The sequence below is a fragment of the Agelaius tricolor genome, unplaced genomic scaffold (genome assembly GCF_023055355.1).
Source record: "Agelaius tricolor isolate 1412-34295 unplaced genomic scaffold, bAgeTri1.0.p SCAF_20, whole genome shotgun sequence".
NCBI classification, from domain to species: Eukaryota; Metazoa; Chordata; class Aves; order Passeriformes; family Icteridae; genus Agelaius; species Agelaius tricolor.
Window position 1 is genome coordinate 665,089 of NW_027269280.1, and position 23,584 is coordinate 688,672.

General features: G+C 45.1%; 1 protein-coding gene and 1 long non-coding RNA gene across 2 annotated transcripts in view; both read right to left on the bottom strand.

Annotated features, from left to right (window-relative positions):
- The window catches only part of LOC139598465 (uncharacterized), a 66,877-nt gene that overhangs the window by 38,132 nt on the left and 5,161 nt on the right, over window positions 1–23,584 (bottom strand). The gene's annotated exons all lie outside the window — the stretch shown is intronic.
- On the bottom strand, window positions 2,075–4,992 carry FZD10 (frizzled class receptor 10). The gene has a single exon (XM_071444940.1). The coding sequence runs from the start codon at window positions 4,901–4,903 to the stop codon at window positions 3,155–3,157; it is 1,749 nt and encodes a 582-aa protein (XP_071301041.1). The 5' UTR covers window positions 4,904–4,992; the 3' UTR covers window positions 2,075–3,154.

The following is a 23,584-nucleotide window of genomic DNA, read 5'->3' on the forward strand; positions in this document are numbered from 1 at the left end:
AAAAGATAAAATTACTGTGAAAAATAAAGAAGTTTAATATTTTTGAGATGTTGCCTTAATGACTTTTAGTATTATTATCATGTAACTAATATGCAGCCTTCTAAGACAAGAATACAAATTTGTGTTGATTATTAATAACCGTATTAAATTAATTGTTTTGAAAATAAGTAAATCACTTTCCTTTAACAGGAATAAGCTTCCAATTCCTTAAATAGCAACTTCAGTATTAAACTGTTAAGACTGTTAGGAGCTATGGGGCAGCAAGAAGTGCAATTTCTGAATGAATTAATTCTTAAGATGTCGTCAAAGCCAATCATTACATTCTGCTGCATTTACAGTGCACTAGTCCTGATGTAAAGAATCAGCATCATTATGTACTTGAGAAATCTCATTTGCTTACCAGTAACCTCCCTAAATAACTCCTGAATAACTGCAAGAATAAATAAAATCTGAACACTTGGTTTGCAGTTTAGCAAGGATCTATTTGTTACACAATGCCTCCAGCCAAGCACCATTTGTCATTCTCAGAGGAAAAGGTGCAGCTCTGCCCTGGTGGCAATGAAGGGCCCAAGCTGACAATTGAACAAGCTCAGAATGGCAGCAGGAGCTCAGCCACAGCTCAACATCTATCTGCACTTTTTTCTCTTCAGAATCCTGACAGCAGGCTGTAGGACTTCATCAGCAACAATACAGCAAATAATATTCTGTGGCCCACAGAAGAGTGAGGTGTTTATTGCAGTGACTGATGCAGGCTGGAGAGAAGCCTGGGACGCTCCCTGAACAAACCTGTCCTGCTGAAGCCAGCACTGGCCTTGTCAGGTGTGAATTCCCTCGGGTGACACACACCTGAAGGCTTCCTGCAGCACACAGGTGATTTCAAAACTCTGTATTTCTCAGGATCTAGTGCCATTGCTCTAGCTGGAGCGTACACAGCTGCACAGACATTAATTCAGTAGTTTCACAAGTGGATTTGTTTAGTGCAATGTCCTACTTTGGCTGCAGCAGTGTCCTCTGACAGGATTAACTTCCAGGCCATCTCAAAGCCCTGTGTCAAACAGTGGCACAAAAGAGAAAAAAGATCTTTTCTCTTCCTCAAAAGATGAATTTTGTATCAAAACTGCTTTATCTATGTGCACTTTAGACATGAAGATTATTGATAATAGCTGCAAGATCATTTCTGCCACTCAAGTTCCTCATCACTGCTGGGAACACTTCAAATGAGTACAAAAAGGCAAGAATTTATCTGTCACACTGCACAGATAAGTTGAAAAACCAAACCACTACTAAAAAACCTTTTGTGGGCAAATTCCCAGCCACAACATGACTGTCACAAGGATCCCCACTCTCCCATTAGGATCTGTTCTCTCTGTGATGAGATCCCTGACAAAGGGATCTTTTCTGGAGCAGCTGGGTGAGAAAGGGAGGTTCTGTCCCTGCTTCACCAGCTGATCCCACAGCCTGGCATCACCCGGAAAACCGCAGGGAAAACTTCAGCCTCACACAGAAACACACGCCACGAAAAACTTCTTGAGAATGGATTCACAGTCTGAGCTTCACCAGGTAACTGCCCTCAAGCAGCATTCAAATCCCGCATTTGTAGTCCCGGTGTCCCCTAAGTCCTTCCACAAACGGCGATGCTTTGAGCGGTGTTGGAAAGGGGGCAATCCCTGCAGGGTAGGGACTGAGTTGTGTTCCAGCTGTGTGAAGCGAGGCAGCGATCTTTAACATGCTGAACGTAGCCTATGCAAATGTTAAAGGGCTGCTAAGCGAGGATCACTGCTGTAATCTCAGCGCTTTGTAAACACGCTCCTGCTCTACACGCTGCAGCTTTTTACAGCACTAAAGCCCAGTCTGTTTGCTCAGTTGCAGAGGCTCACAGAAACATGCACCTTCAAAATCCATTTATTTCATTCCACCTTGCAATTTCTTTCGAGTAAATTACTGTTCTCTCTATTTATACTTGCAGGCAAGTATAACAACAATTATTATATTCAAAGTGTGCTTTTACCAAATGATCCAGGAAACAAGTTTATTAACTGCAAAGCACATCAGAGAAAGTTTAGAACACACAAAATTATCAAACTAAAGAACATATTTTATTTTTAATAAAATAGTGGAGCATGAAAAATAATTGTATATTACAAATATATACAGCAGAGAACTGTGCACCCCCAGCACAGTAAAGAGCATCACTCTATACAAAGCTTCCCTTTGCAGAATCTAGTGCTTCTTGATCTATTCATAGTGAGAATTTGTTTAACAATAGAAAGAGTCAATAAGCCCTTTGGGTCTCTTTGAATTGATCCCCCCCTTTTTTTTTGCACAAATCAGTCCAAACGTGTATAACATTGGCTTGATTTCCATTAAAAAGCCACAAAATGTAACACTAAAGGGTTTCTGAGGACTAGACCTCTTAGTTCTTTTGTTAAGAGATTTCTTTTGTTGTCTTTATGTACAGCAAAATACTTGTTTCTCTTTTCATGTCATGGTAAGAAAAAAAAATGTATTGCACATTATTCTTATTCACAAAGTTTGTGTCTGGTGCAGGAAGTTTCTCTTTTGGTGAAAGAATATTGGTGAGCATTATAGATCGAGCCTATTTTTAGGCACTCGAAGCCCAGTGGGCTGAGAGGAGCTGGGAAGGGTTTAAAGTTAGCACGGAGGTTGTTTTCCCAGAGAGCATCCTCGCCCAGGATAGGCCTCCTCCTGTCCCTGCAGGGACAATGCTCACTTGGGCACTTCTAAAATCACAGCACTGCTCCCTAAAACTTGGCTATACCTTGTTACTCAGAGAGCTGGAGAAAATCCAGCCCAGCTACATGAAGAAGTTAAATAAGTGTTGGTTGTTGTGTTTGGCTTTGTTTTTATGTTGCTGGTTTTTTTTTTAATCTGAGGGATGGATGTGATTCTTAACTACAAGTTAGTAACAGAACGGACTGTTTTAATTCACAATATTTCTTTCACATAAAACCTTTCCATGAGTACATTTACCTTCAGTTTTTCACCAGGTCCTGAATTCAGCATGATACATTTTTGTGCCTTGAGATATTAAAATGTTCTGACAAAAAAAGCACCATTCATATTTAAATTTCTGACTGCTACTGTGGACATTTGTAAGTCTGTGAGGTGAGATACAGTCTGTTCTAAAGCCTGGTCACACACAGGTGGGCGGCTGTAATGTTGATTCATATTTTGCAAGGTGAGTTTTCTGTGGATGTTGAGGTTTTTTGTAGATCCCACTACTCGTAATAACACTTGCGGGTTTTCTCCTACTTCTCTTCTTCAATCTCCGACTACAAACATTTTGCCAGGATTGAAGAGTCTTGGAAGTCCAGATCCACATGCCACTAGTAATGCCCACAACTAACAACATAAAAATTTTGACCATAAAAATTTCTACTGCTGGGATAGAGTTATTCATCATGCAGTCTAAATTTTTAGTCTGATTGTTCATCTTGCATTTCTGTTGAGTTGCCACAATTTTCCAGTAATCCATGTTCAGTCTCTCATAAAAATAGCAAGCTATCACGCAAGTTGCAGGCACTGTATACAAGACTGAGAAGACACCAATCCTGACCATAAGCTTCTCCAACTTGTCGGTGTTTTCTCCACCTGTTTTCATCACCCTCCTGATATGAAAAAGGGCCACGAAGCCAGAAAGAATAAAAGAAGTGCCAATGATTAGATAACAAGCCAAAGGAATGAGCACAAACCCCGTCAAGGCGTTCACATCCATGCTGCCAACATAGCAGAGCCCTGTCAGCTCGTCCCCAGCCACCCTCCTCATCACCAGGATCATGATGGTCTTCACAGCCGGGATGGCCCAGGCTGCCAGGTGGAAGTAGCTGCTGTTGGCTTCGATTGCCTCGTGCCCCCACTTCTTCCCAGCCGCCAGAAACCAAGTCAGGGTCAGGATCACCCACCACAAGGAGCTGGCCATGCCAAAGTAATAGAGAACCAGGAACACGATGGTGCAGCCGGTGCTCTCCAGCCCCTCCTGGATGACATAGAGCTGGCCGCTGTCCCTGTCACAGGCAATGCTTTCAGCACCTGAGAAGAGGCGGATGATGTACCCCACCGAGTAGACGCAGTAGCACATGGACAGGAAGATAATGGGCCTCTCGGGGTACTTGAAACGCTGAGGATCGATGAGAAAAGTGAGCACAGTGAAAGCGCTGGAGAAGAAGCACAGAATGGACCAGATGGCAATCCAAATGACAGCAAACTGTTTGTCATCCCGGCTCCAGTAGACATCAACCCCCGGCGTGCAGAGCGGCGCGCAGGAAGCGCTCTTTTCCACATGGTGGAACTTGCCGGGGTTTTCGCAGGACGCTCTGCTCAGGCTGTCCTTGTGCTGCTGCAGATCGTGGCCGCTGCTGGGCCGCTGGGGACGAAACATGGGTGGCAGCATGCTGGAGCCCCTGGGCGGCTCATCCGACCCGTTGTTGGGGGCTTCCATGCACAGGTAATTGGGGTCGTTCTTTTTGGGCAGCTTGCTGCAGTCCAAGGAGTCCGGCCACTTAAAATTGAACTGCTCCATGATCGGGGAGCACTTCAGCCTCGCCTGCTCGCACATCACCCTGCAGGCTGGGATCGGGGTGGAAACCTGCTCCGTGCACATCGGGGCGTAGAGGGAGCACAGGAAGAATTTCAGATGGCTGTGGCACCCGTACTCCACCAAGGGGGCAAACTCGTGCAGCTGAATGGCAGCTTCCCTTTGGTTTTCGTGCCCCATCAGGTTGGGCATCCTCGTCATGTTGTAGCCGATATCCTTGCACATGGGGATCTCTATGGGCTGGCAGCGGCCGTCGCCGGGCCGCTCGATGTCCATGGAGCTGATGGCCGCGCAGCAGCCGCTGAGCCAGCAGAGCAGCAGCGCGGTGCTGCCGGCCGCCGGCCCCATGGCGGCGGCTGCGGGGCGGCCGGAGCGCGGGCCGGGGGCCGCGGGGCTCAGAGCAGCGGCCGGCCGGGCCCTGCCCGCCGCAGCACCGGCCCCGAGCGCGGCGGGGCCGCGGCGCCGGCGGAGCGGGGCAGCATCGCCCGGGCCGCCGCGGCCCCGCGGGGAGCGCCCGGGCGGCGGCCGGCGGAAGGGAAAGCGCCCCCGCTCCGCAGAAGCGCCCAACTTACTGCGGGCAGCGCGGCAACTTTCCGCTCGCCGGGCTTCCACTTTCGCGATCCGCCCGCCCGCCTCCCTTGCTCCGCTCCTTCCTGCGGCCCGCCGCCGCCGCCCGGCCGAGCGGTGTCCGCGGAGCTCGGTGCGGGCACGGCCGGGCGATCACCGCGTCCCCGCGCACATGTCCCGGGCGGCTCTGCTGCCGCCGCTGTCTCCGGGGATTCTCCGCTCCTCCGACGGGTCGCGGCTCCTCACTCTCTTGCCGAGAGGTGGAGATTGGTTTATCCGAGCGCGGAATAAAGGAGGAGGAGGGGGAGGAAATATCTAAGCCATTGAAGAGGGGGGCCTGAGAAATCCCCCCCTGCTCGCCGCCCTCTGCTCCCGGTTTGCAATAGGTCGGCTCCGCCGCGCCGTGCCGAGCGGGGCTGGAGTGTGCGTGGTGTCTGTGCCGGCTCCGCTCCCCCGCCTCGCCTGCTCCTGCGGCCGCGGCAGCTGGGGCTTGGGGGAGGCTCAATCCGAGGGGAAAATAAAGTAAAAAAAAAAAAGCTAAACCCAAGAAGAAGAAAAAAAACCTGTGCAGGATCCGCCTCGCATACGACATCCACTTTGCATGAGAAAGGTGAAGCTGACACGGTGATTACTTTCCAATCACTCGGAACGCCTTGAAACCTCCTTAAGGACCCCTACAGGTTCTCCTTGATCGGCACAGATTAGAAAAAGCCCCATTTGTTTCTCTCTCCTTCTCTCTTTCCTTGCTTTCTGCTTTCCCTCCCGTTGCCCTCTGTTGAAAGTTTAACAAGATCTTTTCTGTAGAAGGCGTCAGCCTGCCCTCCCTCGCTCAGGTAGGAAGCCAGGGAGAGCGAAGGCTTCAGACTTCGTGTCTCCTAATAAGAGGGTTGAAGGTGGTGCCTCCTTGACTGCCTTTATTGGAGGGGGGGCAAAGCTTTAGCAGGGAGGATGTGGGGAGGAGGATGCATTTTATGGCGAGTGCTATAAACTCTTCGCTGCCAGGGTCATAAAATATGGTTGCTTTCAGCCTGGAGACTCAGCTTTTTTCAAATGTCGTGCTTTGTCTCGAATTCCTAAGTGAACAGGACAGGCAGGATTGCTGGAAAAGTACCTGATTATGGTTTTAATCACAGTATGGCATCACTCGAAAAGTAGCTTGCTTTTTTTTTTTTTCTTTTTCCCCCTTTCCTTAAATAAGAAATGCTAAAAGGACAGGAGACATACCCTTGGGGAAGTTACTTCATCCACTATAGAAAAGATACTTTCAGATTTTTGGAGACGGGAATCGTTCTAAAGTGAGTTGCGTTTACTTTTAAAGTTAAGCTTTGAGATTTATTTTGCTTATTGGTCTCTCCGAGGTAGAGAAGGAGGAAGTTAAATCCCCAGCCAAACTCCAGCTCGCAGTTTTACAGACGGAAAGGAGCACAGCGAGCAGAAGTCAAAGATTAGCTCTGCTCAGCTCCCCCTTCCCCGCCCCCCTGCCCCCTTTGAGCTCGCTTTTAGCGAACATATTAATGAAGGAGGAAAATCTCTCTTTCATTTCATTCATGCTCACCCACACAAACCGGGCTCCTCTCCATCAGTGCCTGTTTCTTATCGAAAAGAACACGGATTCTCCTGGAAACTCCCAAATCCCGCAGGGTCAGAGTTAATACCCCAGCAGCTCTAGAAAGGAAACCCTTGGCTTCCTCACTTGTGATAAGGGTGAAATGGATCCAAGCAAGGACAACAAACCGGGGCTAATGTTTGTCTCTGAAAGCCCCGAAGACGTGGCCAGCTCTTGCCAAGGACTAAAAGCCATCATAAAAATGTGCCTTGAGAAGCGAGGCCTTTCCGTGGCTTTTCAGGGCAGCGGGGAGATGAGGTTTATAAAGTACCGCTCTGAGGGACCGACCTTTCCTCGGACACTCGCAGATTCCTCGGGGAATGCTTCAAAAGCAGGCAGGGCTATGAGCAGAAAAAGAGCTTTATTTATTTTAGTGTGTCTGTGAGAGAGAGAGAGAGGGTGTGCTGGGGCATTTCCATTCTTCATTAATCTAAGCCTGTTTTCTTAGTATTTGTATTCATCCTGATTCCTCTTCTAGAGAGCTCAGCTGGGGGTAGCAGGGATGTGTGGGGAAAGCTTTTTCAAGGGACAAGTAAATTCTGCTTTAAAAAGTAGAATTTAAATAATAATAAAAAAGTAGAATTTAAATAATGCATAACAGGCACATATTCAATGTTTGTTTTATCCAACTGGATTGTTTGGGAGCTTGTTTTTCTTTCTTTTTTTTTTTTTTTTCCAGCAAGTATTTTTGTAGAGCATATTCTATCAGCACTGACATTAAAGTAATCTAGAAAAAACACATGATATAAAACATGGCCTTTTTTCTTCTGTAACACTGATAGCAACCTTTTTCTCCTAAGAGGGAGAAAAGAAACACAAATGAAAGTGAGAAAAAAGAAGGGGGGAACCTCCAACCTTTGTAGTTGTGTCTCCCTTAATTGATCTTTCATGTGCCAATTTAAATCAGCCTTGTTTCTCTAGCCATTGCTTTAGCCAGTGCATCCTGCTTTAGATCATTTATTTTACTTTCTATATTTTTAAGGACTATCTACATGTATCAGCCATTCAACGAGGCTGAGTCAGTGAGAGTAACAAACAGAACATTATTAGAGAAAAATGAGAGCGCTGAGAAATCAGCAACTGGAAGATACCTCTGTAACTAATAAATGAAAAGAACCTTTTGAAGGCTCCAGCTGAAAAGATATTTTATTTTATTTTTTTCTCCTGTGTGTGGGATTTGAGATGTGTGATTCTATGGAGCAGCCAGGCACCCCTGCTGCTAGGCCCTGGCTAGGAGTTGGCCCCCCTCTGGCAAATGTTATGGAGAATTGGGAGGAATTTTATGGCTGTCTTTTCCCTCAGCTCTTTTTTCTTTTGTCTTCTTTGAAGAATGACTTTAGACATTTTATTTACATATTTAACCATGGATGAAAGAGGAAAAAGAAAGCATTTGGGCCGTTGTGGGAATAGTGATATGTTTAAATTAATGGAAATCTTATTAGGCTTCTAAAATTTTAAGCAAAAGATTTTTAATGAAACTTTATAATTAAACATGATTTCAAATAATGTGCCAACTCACAGGAAGGATGCATTTCTCCCTCTAGCTATCCATCTCCCCACCTCCCAAAAATGTGCAGAGGAATAATCTCTATCTTAAAGTCCAGCTCTTCTTCTGTCCCGTAAGGAAAAGATTTAAAAACTTGAATATTTAATAAGGCAAGTGATAATTCAAACCATAACTAAATATTTTGTAAGTAAAGCAAACCATAAACGAGCCAGGAAAATAAAAAGCCCTGGTCCCTGCAATGGCAAAGTTTCATGCTGGATAATCTATTACAGTGGCAGTGGAATAAAACACTTTGATATGGCTGATGGTGAAAATCAAAGTTGCATCCATCCAATCCATGTTAGAGTCATTGGAAATTACAGAGCCAGGCAAGGTTTTCTGAAATGGGATTAAAGAAGACCCAAATAATCCATTTGAAAGAAAATGTTCTGACACTTCAGCAGAAAAGAGAAATGAAATGAGCAGCTCGGGGAGTTGAAGAGTTAATTAGTACATTAAAGATTGTTAGTGAAATAGTCTCAATTACTTACGAAGAACAATGGTGTGTCATGACGGAACGTGCACTGATATTGGCAATCCAATATTTAAGAAGTCTGCAGCTATAACTGATTTCAAGTTTAATATTTCTGACCAGCCATTTTATTACACAAAAAAGAGAGATCAGTTTAATGTTAATCCTATTCAATAATGCTATTCTCATCTATATTTTTACACATTCATTCGCTTTTTAACTCACACATTTTATTCCAGTAATGAGTTCTATTTATATATTAAAACCACAGGTATTAAAACATATATTTTAAAAAATGTTAGCCATACAGATAACAACTGTGAAAGAAAAGGATCACACACGAAAAGAAAGCTGATAGCTATTCCAGCAATGTTATAAGCCTGCATTTCTTACTGAATTTCCACTAGATATTAATAAAATTAAATGGCATGCAGAGAAATGTTTATTTTCTAAACCAAATGGGTTTATTTTTTCCTAGCTACAGAATCTTTGTAGCAGTTTTCCTCCAAAATCTAAGTAAACACGTCTGCCTAATAGGACAGGCACACTGAGAAATATTCCCATGCAAGTGCGAATCTGCACAAAGCACAAAAGTTTTAATTGCCTTAGAAAGCCACCACCACCACAAGTTAAAAGAATTAAAAACAAAAACAAATCATAAATGGATGAGTGGGTTGTATAGTATTGCTCTAATACAATTTAGCTGGCTATTTTAAGGGCACTTCCCTTGAAATGTGGTTTGAAATATTACCAAAGGTTCGACGGGGTGCATTAGTGTGAATTGCAAATCAGAACATTTCTTTAATCCCCTTTTCATGGCCTGGCTTCGGATCAGTGGCATCTAAGGGACTCCCCACTGCTTCTGGCTCAGGAGGAACCATTCACTGGGGCAGCTTCCCTCCTCTATTCCCACAGTCCAGAAAACAACACCACAGACAGACACCCTCCAACTAAATTAGATTAAACTCCTTCTCTTCCACAGCACATTAGCCTTTTCACTGCCCAAGATTCATTATTCAGCTACTCCTAATTTAAAGATACAGTATTTTTCTGCTCTTAGGAACAAAAACAACAGACAAAACTAAAGCCAAAGCAGAAAAAAAAGAAAATTCCTGGTCAGAAATAAACCTGATAATGCTAAAATTACAGAAAGGCAGGATGAAAACATCCTTTTCACTTATACTCTAATATTACAGGAATATTATAATTTTAAAGCCCAGGTTGGAGCAGAAAGTTCCACAGACACTAAAAACAAGACCAGACTCAGCAGAAAAAGAAAATGCACTCAGATTTTCTTTTCTTATAAACACCATTTGATAACCTTCATTCACCAGCCTTTCTGCACACACTGTTTGCATATCTTGCAGCCAAATCTGGGCTTGTGAAGGCATAAACAGTGGAAAGTGCAGATGATAGCAAGGATCAATTAGTTCTCTTGTTGTCATTTCCTCCCTTATTCCCATCCATAACTTCTCCACTCCTCCTTTCCAAGGTAAAACCAGTCTTTTAAGCCCTGTGTCATGTGGGTCTGCCCCTGCACCTTGCACACAAATACAAATTCAAGCAGCCAGCCATCCCCAGGAGCAGCCAGACCCCAGCCAGCTGTCCCTGGGATGCCAGGGCTCTGCATTACTGCACTGCTGGGCACTGCTGGGCACTGCTGGGCACTCCTGGGCACTGCTGGGCACTGCTGGGCACTCCTGTCCCTGCCTGTGGTGCCTGTGTATCCCTGGAGGTGCAGAGTCCCTCCCTGGGATGCCAGGGCTCTGCATTACTGCACTTCTGGGCACTCCTGTCCCTGCCCATGGTGCCTCTGTACCCCTGGAGGTGCTGTCTTAAGGTAATTTTGATGGATTAATAATAGTATCAAATTTAACCTTTAAGAATCCTTGACACAGTTCAGATCTGAACCAAAATTCAGCAGTTGAAAGATTACCAAATGTATATGATATTCCCCACAGGAATATGTTGTTCCCCATTATTTACTATGATTTATTGAGGAAGTACCAATCCCAGCACAGCTTTATGTTCTACCCCTCTGCTAGAGGGCACTGGCAGGGACAGGATATCCTGCTGGAAGGGCTCCTGGCCCCACCTGCTGATCCCTTTTACATTCTCAGGTAGCAGGAATTCCTGATACGGGTTTAATCACTGCTGTAAGTTGCCCTTGCACATTCTCCATCTGGCATTTGAATTTGAAGAGTGTGATGGCAATCACACATTCTCTGAAGGAAGCATGAAGAGTGAGAAATTGAAATGCCATAGTTTGGAATGCTATTTATTATTTCCAGATCAGGAGAAAGAGATGCTCTGTGTACGTTGCATGCGAGAGGCACAGGAGGGAAGGCAGCCATGTCACATTTCTCAAAATCAGCACAAAGGTCACAGATAAAAGTTGATTCTATCCAAAAGTGGCTGGTGTGTTTCTAGCCCAGTCTTTCCCTCACCTGATGGCACTAAACCTGAATTGTAGCTGGAGGCAGCACCTGTAATTTCAATGTCAGGCTGCAGGACAAGGGACTCAGCTCAGGCTGAGCTGGGGCCAGAGGGGCTGTTGGCTGTTTGAGCCCCACATTCACTCACAGCCTACACCCATCCCAATGGCACCAAATACAATCTCCTCTTTTACCCTCATCATACAGGACGTGACCAGGCTGTGCAGAGCAGGAGTTGGATAGAAATGTTAAAGCATTTGTCAGAGAATCCATCTGGCTCAAACCCACAAACTGCCAGCGTGGCACAGAGTGAGGCACAGAAAACTTCCCTGTACAGTGGAGTTACACCAGTAGGAAATATGGGGAGGAAGTGGTACATCTATATCAGTCTTAGATGTTCTGAGGTCTTTTTTCCTATTTAACTTATTATTATATGGAAGCGATTAAAACACAGTGGGAGGAAAGACCTGCTCAGTCTGAAATGCTTGTACCAGACAGGGAATGCACAGACAGCAGCATGGTAAAGTAAAATGAGATATTAGCGTTGGAAATGTCTCTGTGTCCTCCAGCCCCCTGTCTAACTTTGTGTTTTCCCTGTCTTTAAATGAGAAATATTCTGCTTGATGAAGGTGAACAGGAAGTGTTGGGACAGAGCTGGAATGCCCCATACTCCATGAGAGTGATCAGAAAACTCAGACATTTGGGAAGGCACTGCCAGATTCACTGCCAGTTCAGCACACATACATTTGAGTTTGGCAATCTCCTGTTCAAGAGCACAGAACACTGTGACATGCTGCACACATTAGGCAACCATGTATACAAAATCAATTCAAAGCAGCTGTTGGAGACCAGAGATTTTAGGGGAGCTATAGGGTGAATTCCTCCATCTATACATCTTTTTTTTTTTGAAAGTGGGAATGCAAAGGAGGAGGGAATGAAAAATTGATACTGCTCTGTGCTCCAGATGAAAGAACAAACATAATTTTATTTTCTTTAATGACTCTACTGGATTCTGAAATTAAACCCAGCGGGTAAAAAGATCCTGTGCAGATTTCAAAAGAGATCATGTAGTCTGTCCATGTGCTAAGGCAGGCACATTTTTAAGCCCTGCCATGTTCTGTAAAACTGAAAAAGGGTTATCCCTGTAAGCATTCTGCTTTTCAAAGCCGTCTCTCTCCCTCCACCTACCCCAAGTCAGTGGATATTCCAAATAAATGTCATCCTAACTTTAAATGTCATTTTGTGGTTCCTCCCTCTAAGTTTAGAAGGAGAATTGCCGTATACTCTGCATTAAATATTATTAGACCTCAACATACAGACAGCACGCCCTTTTTTTTTATCCTCTCAGCAGAACCAGACAGAAAAAGAAGCCAAAAAACCAAACAAAAAACCTCCAGCCATACAAATAACTGAATATAATCCCCAGTACAGATTTCAAACCAATTGAACTGAGAATAGCTAACCTTGGCTCTGAACTCTCTCCAGCTGCAGGTTAATGCAGTTAATTGCAGAGCACCTGGTCTAAGCCTCAGGTGTATGAATCATCCCCACACACACCTTTCAACCCTTCATTCTCCCGGGATGGCCCGGGGCAGCTGACAGGCTGCTGCAGCTTTGTTCCCACTGGTGGGAGTGCCAGCCTGCTCTCAGAGCTCCCTGCTAGAGCCAGGGCAAGGTTCTGTACAGGTCCGTGGGTACCTGCTGGGGGGAGTGCCAGCCTGCTCTCAGAGCTCCCTGCTAGAGCCAGGACAAGGTTCTGTACACATGGGTACCTGCTGGGGGGAGTGCCAGCCTGCTCTCAGAGCTCCCTGCTAGAGCCAGGACAAGGTTCTGTACAGGCTCCATGGGTACCTGCTGGGGGGAGTGCCAGCCTGCTCTCAGAGCTCCCTGCTCAGGGCCAGGGGAAGGCTGTTCTGTACACATGGGTACCTGCTGGGGGGAGTGCCAGCCTGCTCTCAGAGCTCCCTGCTCAGGGCCAGGGGAAGGTTCTGTACAGGTCCATGGGTACCTGCTGGGCGGGGGGAGCCTCCTCTGTCTGCCCAGCTGGGCCAGGCTGTGCCAGGCTGTGCCCTCTCCCTCAGCTCTCCGGGCTCCTGCAGCCGCTGGACAATCGATGCCCAGGACAATGCCCAGGACAATGCCCAGGACAATGCCCAGGACAATCCCCTGGCCAATCAATGCCCAGGACAGTCCCCTGGACAATCCCCTGGCCAATCCCCTACACTGCTTGCACAGCCCCAGCACCCAGGGGGCACAGCAGCACTGCTGCTGCTCCTGGAACGGTGCCAGTGTGGATGCTCAGGGCAGCGTGTGTCCCACCTGTACAGGTGCTCTGTTTGGAGCACTGCAGCATCCCCCTGTCTGTGTACACACACTGGACATCCCTTCAAACCCAAGGCCTGCCCTCTCCAGCTCTTTTTTACTCCACAAGTGATGCTCAGCCTTTCAAACCCAAGGCCAGCCCTCTCCAGCTCTTTTTTAACTCCCCAAGTGAGCTGCTCAGCCCTTGTCCATGAAAAGCCTGTTCTTGGATGCAGATTTGTTTATACATCAACAGCAAAAAGGCTAACTGAATTAAATGTTTACCTAAACACTGTAACATAAATGCCTAGAACATATGTCCAGCCATGTGTGTTTTATAAAGAAATACCTATGTGCACATGTGTCAGGCACCAAAATGCCTACAGGGTCTTTTGGTAAGGGTGAGCTACTTGTAGATACTTGAAGTTCTTGCTAGTCTGGGATTGATTATGTCATGCTTATTAAAGTGGTTTGCAGCTTTGGACTGGTAAATATAATTTAAAAAGGGCAGGACAGTGTTTTGAAAATAGTTGGTCACTACTTTGCACAGACAGAGCTCTGAAAGTGCAGTTTCATTTATCTCACCAAGAATTTACTGAACTACATCTCTTTACAAGGGTGTAATAAATTGTGTCACATGGCATCCGTCAACTACTGGTGATACACAGATAAAGAACATGAAACTAATGGATATACAGAAGGTTGGTGGAGAAAAGTCCTGAAGAGAAGACAAATGAGCTGTATTGAACCTGTACTTTATCCACAGAGTGAATGGCTGTTTGTACAGAAATTGTACTGTAAGGACAGTCTGGAAATTATAAAGCTGCCCTCTTTGGCAATACTGATTCCTTGTTTTTTGATGTGTGTTAGCACAGAAGATTAGGTTACTCCTTCAATTACACACAAATAGCAATCAGACATTGTGACAACAATCTTGATGTAATCTTTTCCATTGTAACATTCCATTGTACTGGTTGGCAAACTACCACCCAAATATCAAAGTACTCACTCCCAATGATTATTATTTCAAGCTACTTATTTTCAGTCTGCCTGATACTCTTGCTTTCTGCCTCTTGCTTCATTAAGTGCTCCCACATATAATGAGAATGTTAAAGTGTAAAATACTAAATCTCTGACTTCATAGCATTTGACATTTTCTTTGTCCAAGCACAATAAAGGAGCAGACCCAAGGGAAGTGTGAACCAAGCCCTGCAAGCCCCAGGAGCAGGAGCCTTCTGAGGAGCTGGGATGCCTTTCAGACAAAAAAGGCCAAGTCTGCTGCCATGGAAGTCCCCATCAGAACTCTTGCTGCCTTACACAGAGTCAGCACTTTGTAGCTGGAGAGGTGATGTTCAAATGCAGCTTTGGAGCCCACGGCTCAAGGGTGAGTGGCAGAGCCAGAAAAGCAGGGCATGCAGCTCCCTCCCAGGCCACAGAGGAGCTCTTGGGCACACACAAACATCTCTGTCACTGATGCTTGGCTTAGGACAGATGCTTATCTCTGATAACCTCTAGGAAAAGGGGTGGCTCTGCCCTAATCTATGGATAAGACTTAAGGAATCAAAATAGTTCCCATGGTTACCAGCAGTCACTGATGGGATCAATATTTAGACCAATACCTGAGGTCATTACCATGTACCTTCCTCCTGTAACCAGCATTGGCTCATTCACTGGGTGGGACAGTTCACCCTCTGGGCAGTGACAGATGTGCATCCATGCTGATGTGACAGGAGACCCCAAGTATGCAATTCATTACCCAAAATTGTCTACTGGAGGTCAGGCACAACTCCCCTACTGAAAATTCCCATCATCTCTGCAGGGGCCTGAACGAGGCCTGGGCACCCCTGAAGCTTTTTGAGTAATGCCAAAGTGATGCACAGTGAAGAATTTCACCATGAGAAAAAGGGTCCCTCTTAAATTCTGTCTGAAAAACAGAATATATTAAAAAACAACCATTCAAAGTCCATGACATAAATGAGAAGTTGCTCCAGCAAACCTAATTTTGTTCAGTTATGGGCTCTAGAATTTGCTTTTAATTTTTTAACTGTCCTTGGCTTTGGGTTTATTAAAAATTCAACTTGAAGTCAGTTAGATGGTAGTTTATGTTATTGGAGTAAATACACATTTACCATCAGATTGGTTACTTAATTTCAGTTTTACTTTACCATTTCAAAGCAATGAAATAATACAGTTGCCATCACCTCCCCATTTCTACTTGCCCCAGGTACTCCTGCAGAATCTCTCTTTCAATTCTAGAACAAATGTTTATAAAATGCTCTGTCAAAGGTAAAGCAGAGGACAGACACATCCCTTCTTTCCTCTTATGATGAATGTTTGCTGACATAGGTCATAAACTTTATAGCATTCATTCCAAACAAAAGCCTGCTATTAAGTAGTGGGGGATATCTGTAACAGGGGAAAGAGGAATACTTGCTCTTGTTTCTATAGTTCAGTTTGATTTTATTACTATTACATTTCAGTGTTTGGGTTATTTTGGGGTTCTTTAAGGGGGAAATAAAAGAAGCGTGGCCTTAATTTTGTTTTGCTTCTAATCTCTTGCCAAATGAATGAGCTGGAAGCATTTTATCCTGACAAAATATGGTCTGAGCTGTGAGAGTTCTGACTCATCTGCTGCTGTCCAGCCTCCCTTGAGAAACAGTTGTGTGCAGGCAGGGAAAGTTTTGGTGCATGGAGTCTGTGTTAATGGGTTCTGTTGTTGGAGATACTTTGAGCCTGGGATCCCCTGCCCTGTGAAACACAGGGGAGCCCCAGGTTTATGGGTGAGCCAGGTGATCAGTCAGTGCACACAACAGGGCCCTACAGACAAGATTTAATAAGAAGAATGAATGGAGCCAGCTAAGCCCCCAGGGACAGATGAGCCTACTTCTCATTTTCTGTTTATTAAAACCATTCATATCAATTTGTCATGTGGGAGCATTTAGTTCATTCAAGCACAAGTGTAATTTAAAAGTCTTATTAATAATACTTTAAACACAGACTGTCAGATTCCTTACACACAGGTGATAAGAGAACCAGAGTGGCAGCTTAAGATGCCACAAGATGTACTAAACAATGGCTCAAAGTTCCTTTTTCTGTAAGTTCATTGAAGCCAGAGCAGTTGTAGAAGGCATGAATTTAGGAAAGCACTCCAAAGGACACGGATGAACTTCTCTGAAGTTGCCTTTTCTTTCTCATTAGCTTTCTGAGATTTCTCTTTCTATTTGCTCTAATTGCCTGTGAACTGATTTCAAAATCTGTAAGAGTTCCTGGAAAACTCCAAAAGTTTGTTGGATTTTTGTCTCGGGATGAGAAGCACCTTGCAAGCTCCTGCACTTGTGGAAGCTGAGGCTAACTCCTGGCCAGGTGCTCTGCTGTATTTGCACACTCACTGCAGAGGAAAGGGCTCCTCATCCATGGAGCTGGGAGAGCAGGCAGGACCAGGTCACAGCACTACACCTGTGGGCATGGCTCTGGGCAGAATGCTCCTTCTGAGACATTCCACACTGAGATTTATCCCAGAAAAGCCAATTGCTGAGGAACTGGCCTCATCAGGCTGTGTCTACCTGCCTGTGTGCTGCTGTGTGCCTGTGGGCTTTGCCCAAAGCTGCTGAAATGAGGGTCTCTGCATTTCCTTGAACTGCCCACAGCTCAGAGCCTCTAAATGCCCGTTCAGAGTGTGACAAATGTCTGTTTGTGAACCCTGGGAGTGCAACTGCAAAGAGCAAGTTGAGGTGTAGAGTTTTCCTGGTGTGGCCTTGGCTTTGCCTTACCCTCTCCCATTCATCACCAGTAATCCAGACATTTAGCCCTGGCATAACATCCATCTTCACATATGTAATTAGTATCACACCTACAGGCTCTGTTTCTTTTAAATAATCCTTTGATGAATGCTAGAGATATTAAGCATGTTATTAGAAGGAGATGGTGCTTAGAAGAAGGGGAAAAATGCTGTGCTTCCTGACTGCTTTGTTCTTTTGAATTATTACATGGTAGAAAAAGAAAACAAAACCTTTTCTCTCTTCCAAAAGAATATACAAAATGCTGCTGCAGATCCAATTGAACTGTTTCAGGTTCCAGTAGTTACTAAAAACCCAAGGCAGAAAGGAAAGGCAACCTCAAACTCTCGAAATATTCAATAAACTCATGGCCCAGGACCAGCTCAATACACGACAGCCTATAAAGATCAAGGCTGGGAATTGAAACAACCTCTTGGTATGAATGGCCAGACCAGACCTCCCTCCTTAAACTAAGCAACTACAGTACCTGGTAAAGTTTTATAGCCCTAACAAGACCTTTAACAAATTAAAGCCACTGGAACCAGGACTTTGTTCTTTCTTTTCAAGCTGCCCACCTTCCCATTCCTACCCAGAAATGCCACTGCCCCACGGATGGTTTTAATTCAGGTCCCAGAATGGTACAAAGCTTAGTGTTCATACAATAAACCTTTCAAAGGAGAATTTAGGTTTACTGGAGCTGTTTAATTGTTGTAGAAGCTCTGCTGTAATGAAGAAAGACTTCTGTCATTTTTGTATCTTTGTTATAATTGACTAAATCTATTAGAATATATTCATAGCTGAGGGAAGACTGGGATCCCTGTGACTGCACTTATATTTGCATTATTTATGTAGCAACAAGAACTAGATAAGGCAGAGAAATAAGATCCTTGATCATCATCTCCTTTGATCATCCCCTTCCCCCACTGCATGCACAGAGCTGGCCATGGAGGTATTCTGGTTCAGAGCTGGGCTTCCATGGAGCACTTCCAGGAACACCACACCAAAGTGCTGCCTTTGGGCCTCACTGTGTGCTGATTGTGGGGCTGTGGCAGTGCCAGGCACCACCTGAGGGTGCTGAGCCCACCCGTGCAGTGCAAACCCTCCCGGGCTGCCCTCCTGCCCAGAGCAGGGACACCAAGGGCACTGAAAGCAGAGCAGGGACACCAAGGGCACTGCAAGCAGAGCAGGGAGCAGGGACACCAAGGGCACTGCAAGCAGAGCAGGGAAGGGAGCAGGGACACCAAGGGCACTGCAAGCAGAGCAGGGACACCAAGGGCACTGCAAGCAGAGCAGGGAAGGGAGCAGTGCCCAGCCCAAGGGCACTGCAAGCAGAGCAGGGAGCAGGGACACCAAGGGCACTGCAAGCAGAGCAGGGAAGGGAGCAGTGCCCAGCCCAAGGGCACTGCAAGCAGAGCAGGGAGCAGGGACACCAAGGGCACTGCAAGCAGAGCAGGGAAGGGAGCAGTGCCCAGCCCAAGGGCACTGCAAGCAGAGCAGGGAGCAGTGCCCAGCCCAAGGGCACTGCAAGCAGAGCAGGGAAGGGAGCAGGGACACCAAGGGCACTGCAAGCAGAGCAGGGACACCAAGGGCACTGCAAGCAGAGCAGGGAGCAGGGACACCAAGGGCACTGCAAGCAGAGCAGGGAAGGGAGCAGTGCCCAGCCCAAGGGCACTCCAGGCTGCTCAGGCACAGCACTGAGGACCTGCCCCAGGGCAGGCTCCCTCACAGACACAGCAGCTCTCAGCAGAGTCCAGCTCCTGCCTGCTCCTGCTCCCCCAGCCAGGCAGGGATTCCTGGGCAGTGCTTCCCACTGTGCTGTCAATGTTCAGGCATTTTCTATTTCCTTTCTCTAAGAACCCTCTGTTTTCTGGGGGCTTTCACTGTTTGAATTCCCAGCCAAAAAGAGATGCCCCCAGAATGCCAGCAATGATCCAAGGGAGTGCCTTTGCACACACCTCTAAGAAATACACAGCAAGGATTCTGCTTCACTCCCAGTTTAGGGTCACCTGAAAATCACAAACTGATTTCCCAATCTGTTCACGAAAGCTCTTGGGTTTAGTACAAAGCTACCAAAAAGTAGAAAATTGCTACCAAGACTTTGCATACTTAAAGGAAAGGGAAAGCACATTCCCATCCATAATAGGATGTAAACCATGGCAGTGAGCAGAAAGAAAATGCTGGGAAAATCCCTTCCCATTACACGTATGAGATTTGGGTTTAGCTCTAGATGGTTTTTTGAATTCATTGTCAGGTTTGGCATGTGCCCTTCTGCTGCTTACGCAGGAGCCTAAGAATCAAACAGAAATTCTGAGGATGTTGTGCTTGAAATCAGCCCCCGTTTGTTAGGGAGCTTTCATGGTCCAGGTGTAAAATCTCCAATAAACATTAGACATAGCTCAGACAGACAAAGCCACCCCTGCTCTGACAAGATGTGAACCATGAGGCCACAAAGTACAAAGAAGCAGCTTCTGACATTGAGACACACATGGTATTCTTAACTGACACCCATAAAACTGAAATTAGTCAAAACACATTCTTCACCAAGGCTTGGAGCTTGGAGCACTTACTGCACACTGAATAAAAATCCCCACAAAAGAGAAAACTTCAGATGATGAGACTAAACTTTTGGTCTCCAGAGCAAAAAGAATTGAATTCATCCTATCTTTAACATCTGTACTTCTTTGTCATAAGGTACAGACAGAATCTTGTAAAATAATTTTGTACAAGTACTTGGGCTTGGTTATTTTTAGATCTGTAAAGCTGTGATTGTACAGAAAAATCCCCATAAATATCTATTCCTATATCAGGGATTGAATACCTGTTGGTAGCCAAGGCTCAGACAGTGACAGAGCAGAAAAATCCCCTCAGCCCTGCTGTGTCTTCCTCACTGGAATAACCTGAGGGCTGAGCTGAGGGACAGGCGTGGGTGGTGAAATCAGAATTACCCAGAGCCTTGGCCTTGGTGCCTGTGCGTGAGCTGCGAGGTGCAGGGGGTGCTCGGCTTGCACTGAGCAGGTGGAGCTGCAGAGGCCACCGGGGATGTTCAGCAGAGCTGCTGCTGGTCAGACCCTCCTGCTCACACCTCGGCACCTCCCAGCTGGGCTCCAGCCTTGTGGCAGCAGCATAAGGCTTACAGCACTTAGGAAAAACCATCCATTTTCCTTCAAGCCCCCGTGATAGCAATGTGTCAGGTAGACGCTGGAGAGGTGCAGCAGTGTGCCAGTAAAAGTTTGTTTTCTTCTGCCAAGGAAAGTGCTGTTTTCAAGGCAGATTCAATTAAAGGCAGAGGATGTTACTTTGAGGAGCCACTTTGTTTACATTTCAAAGGCCCAATCCTCTTCTCAGACGGATCCTGTATCATGCAGATCCTTAATGAAAAGCATTTGTTTGGCATTATACCTCAACAGCAAAGTAGACTCTCCCAGGACAGTTAGGCTGTGTGAGAAAGCTTTTGGGACTGCCCAGACTTTGCAGGGTCATTGAGATAACGACCCTCACATCTGCACTTCGCAGTGCCCTTCTCAAGGAAAACACAAAAAATACCCAGATCTATTACAAACCTACAGGATTTATCACCCCAGCTTGATTTAGATAACTTATTTTCCCTCTAAATTCCCGAACTCCACCTGAAATAAATTACAGGACTGAACATTTTGGTAGTTCTTCTTACCCAGTGCCTTTAAGCAAAGTCCCTTTCAGACACTGACAGTGCCTGACTCTGGCCAGCAGCAGTGGCAGCTTTTTTCAGAGGGTTTGGGAAGGGTTCTCACTACACCAAGAAATGAAAACAATGGAAAAGTGACAAGGAAAATGACTGCAATCATGTTACAGATTTCCTGGCTCTTGCTTCTCTTGTATGACCGTTTAAAAAAAAGCTGCTCTCTGCCTCTACTGAACATTTCCCCTACTGGTGGGCAGAAATTAAACTGAAAGTCTACCTGTAAGTTACATTTGAAGAATTTTTGTGATAAGATCCAGAGAAAGTTACAAGACCTTCATGTATTTAGAGAAGCAAACTCCCCTGTAGTGTAAAATAGCTATAAAATTGCTATATATATACATATATATATATATAAAAGCTAGTGAAGCATTTTAGTACCCCTCACTTTGGTGCCTAGAAAATAAGTGTAATTTCTTTATTTCTTTGCTGAGAGATCTATACAGTCAGTTCTGTTCTGGAGTACATACCAATCCAAAACTCCTCCATCTAAAGGCTCACTACAATCTAAAAGCCCTGCTTCCCTTGTTGTGTTCCTGGGATGCTGCTGCAGCCTGGTTTGGAGTGCTTGCTGAGTGAAACGTGGAAGATCCATCCCAAAACACCGAGTGTGTTTAGAAGGAAACGCCGTAATTGAGGTTTATTTCTATTCACATCTCAAAGCCCTCCAGAAGGGGTTGTCACACACAGACACAGAGCCCATGGGGCTCAGCTGCCAGCTCCACACTCAGTGGCTGGGCTGGCTCAGCCAGGTGATTTTGGCTGTGCCAAACAAAGCTGGAACTGCTGTATCCTCAACCAGAAGAGCTTGAATGACAAGTGACTCATATTAGGAATTCCTTCTGTTCAATCAGCTCCCCTTGATGTGAGATAAAGAGACTTGATGAAAACAGACAGAATCCAGTTCCAGTCTCCTCTTGGGAGGAGTGAAGCCCTTTTTTACATAGGGACAAATTCATTCCTGGCATAAGGCTTTTTACTGGAGTGGAATTATAGCAGGGATGAAAACAGGTCATCTTGTTTTGTACTACATGCTTCACATCAGTGATGAAATAAACTGGGTCTCAAAGGAGAGGTGATAAAAAGTCAGCCCTTGTGCTTTTTGTGATTTCTTTTAAACTATAAAACCTCCTAATGCTTAGTTTTTAAAATATATTCATTTGATTTATCACTGACTTATGCAACACTCTGTGCAATGACAACCAAAAGCTTTTTGTGGAAAATAGAACACACTCTGAAATCATCCAGAGCCAGCAAAGCACATGGACCACAGCTCTCACAAAGAAAGCCAAAATCACCTGGTTTAAGCAGCCAACTGGAAGGAGAAAAAAGACCAAAACAATAAAACCCAGCAAAGGCTTCGAATCATTCTTTGTATCTCCCTTTTGGTGTGCATGATTTGAGATGCTTTAATGAATCCTCATTCTCAAACAAGTGCTGGGTACCTGCTCACTGGGAATCAGGCACATCACAGCACTCACCCACAGGCGTTTAGGGGAATATTCAAGGACCTCAAGCACAGCTGAATATTTATTTTATGGTTCTATCCTGGTCTGAACTGCAGTTTTTGTAACCTGAATATCTCTTTTGTAGTACTCTGAATATATTTACAGTACTCCATAGTAATGGTTGCAAATGCTGCAGTCACACTCTCATGCAGAGCCGGCTGCACTGCTTTGATCATCCCATTATTTGGGTTATTTTACGACAGTTTTAAATGGCTGAGAACTGCACAGAGATGGTTCCATTGTATCATTAGCCATGAACAGCAAGTCCATGTTAACAAGCTGTAACTACCCCTGAACAATGTAAACAGGAAGCCTGGTGTTGGAAATTCACTCTGATGGTTTCCACTCTTCTTGCAGGTCACAAAGAGAGTCACAAATTAAAAAATGTCTTCACAAAGTGCCAGCCAGGAGTTTAACTGTTGCTGGACCTAAAGAATAGATGTTTTCAGCCATTCTGAAAAGTATTTTATGTCACCATTCACAACAGAATTATATGAAAAGTGCCTCAGCATTTGAATTTAGTTATTGCATAAAAAGCTCCCGGTGATATGTCTGACATAATGCACAAAAATAAATAAATATTAAAAAACCACTTCAAAATCTTTAGTACTTTCTTGAATGCGGTTATAAGCATAACAGCCTTGGTTCTGTATTTCCATGAGTTCAGAGGGAAGTGCTGTGACTGAAATGCTGCCAGGAGATTCCTCTCCGCTACCCAGTTTATTCAGCACAGTGAGGATGTGGCCTAAACTCTCCTATAATAAGGATATTCTGGAAAAAACCTAAATCTCAAAATTGCTATGTGTTGGCAGGGTTTGGGTGTTTGGTTCACTTGGGCTTTTTTGTTTCCTTGTTTTGTTGCTGTTCTGACTTATCCCAGCAATCTTCCCAATAAGTTCCTGGGAGCAGCACCTCAGGCAACATAAAAAACCCCAATTTTCTACTGTATGTCCCAGGCAGATTGATATAATCTATAGTGCAGAACAAATTGTGCCAATAATCATACTTGATTTTACGTAAAAGCAACCTCTATAGAAACAAGAGAACAAATCAAGTGAAAACACAGTAATCTGAACAAATGTTTTCAGTACTAGAAGGTG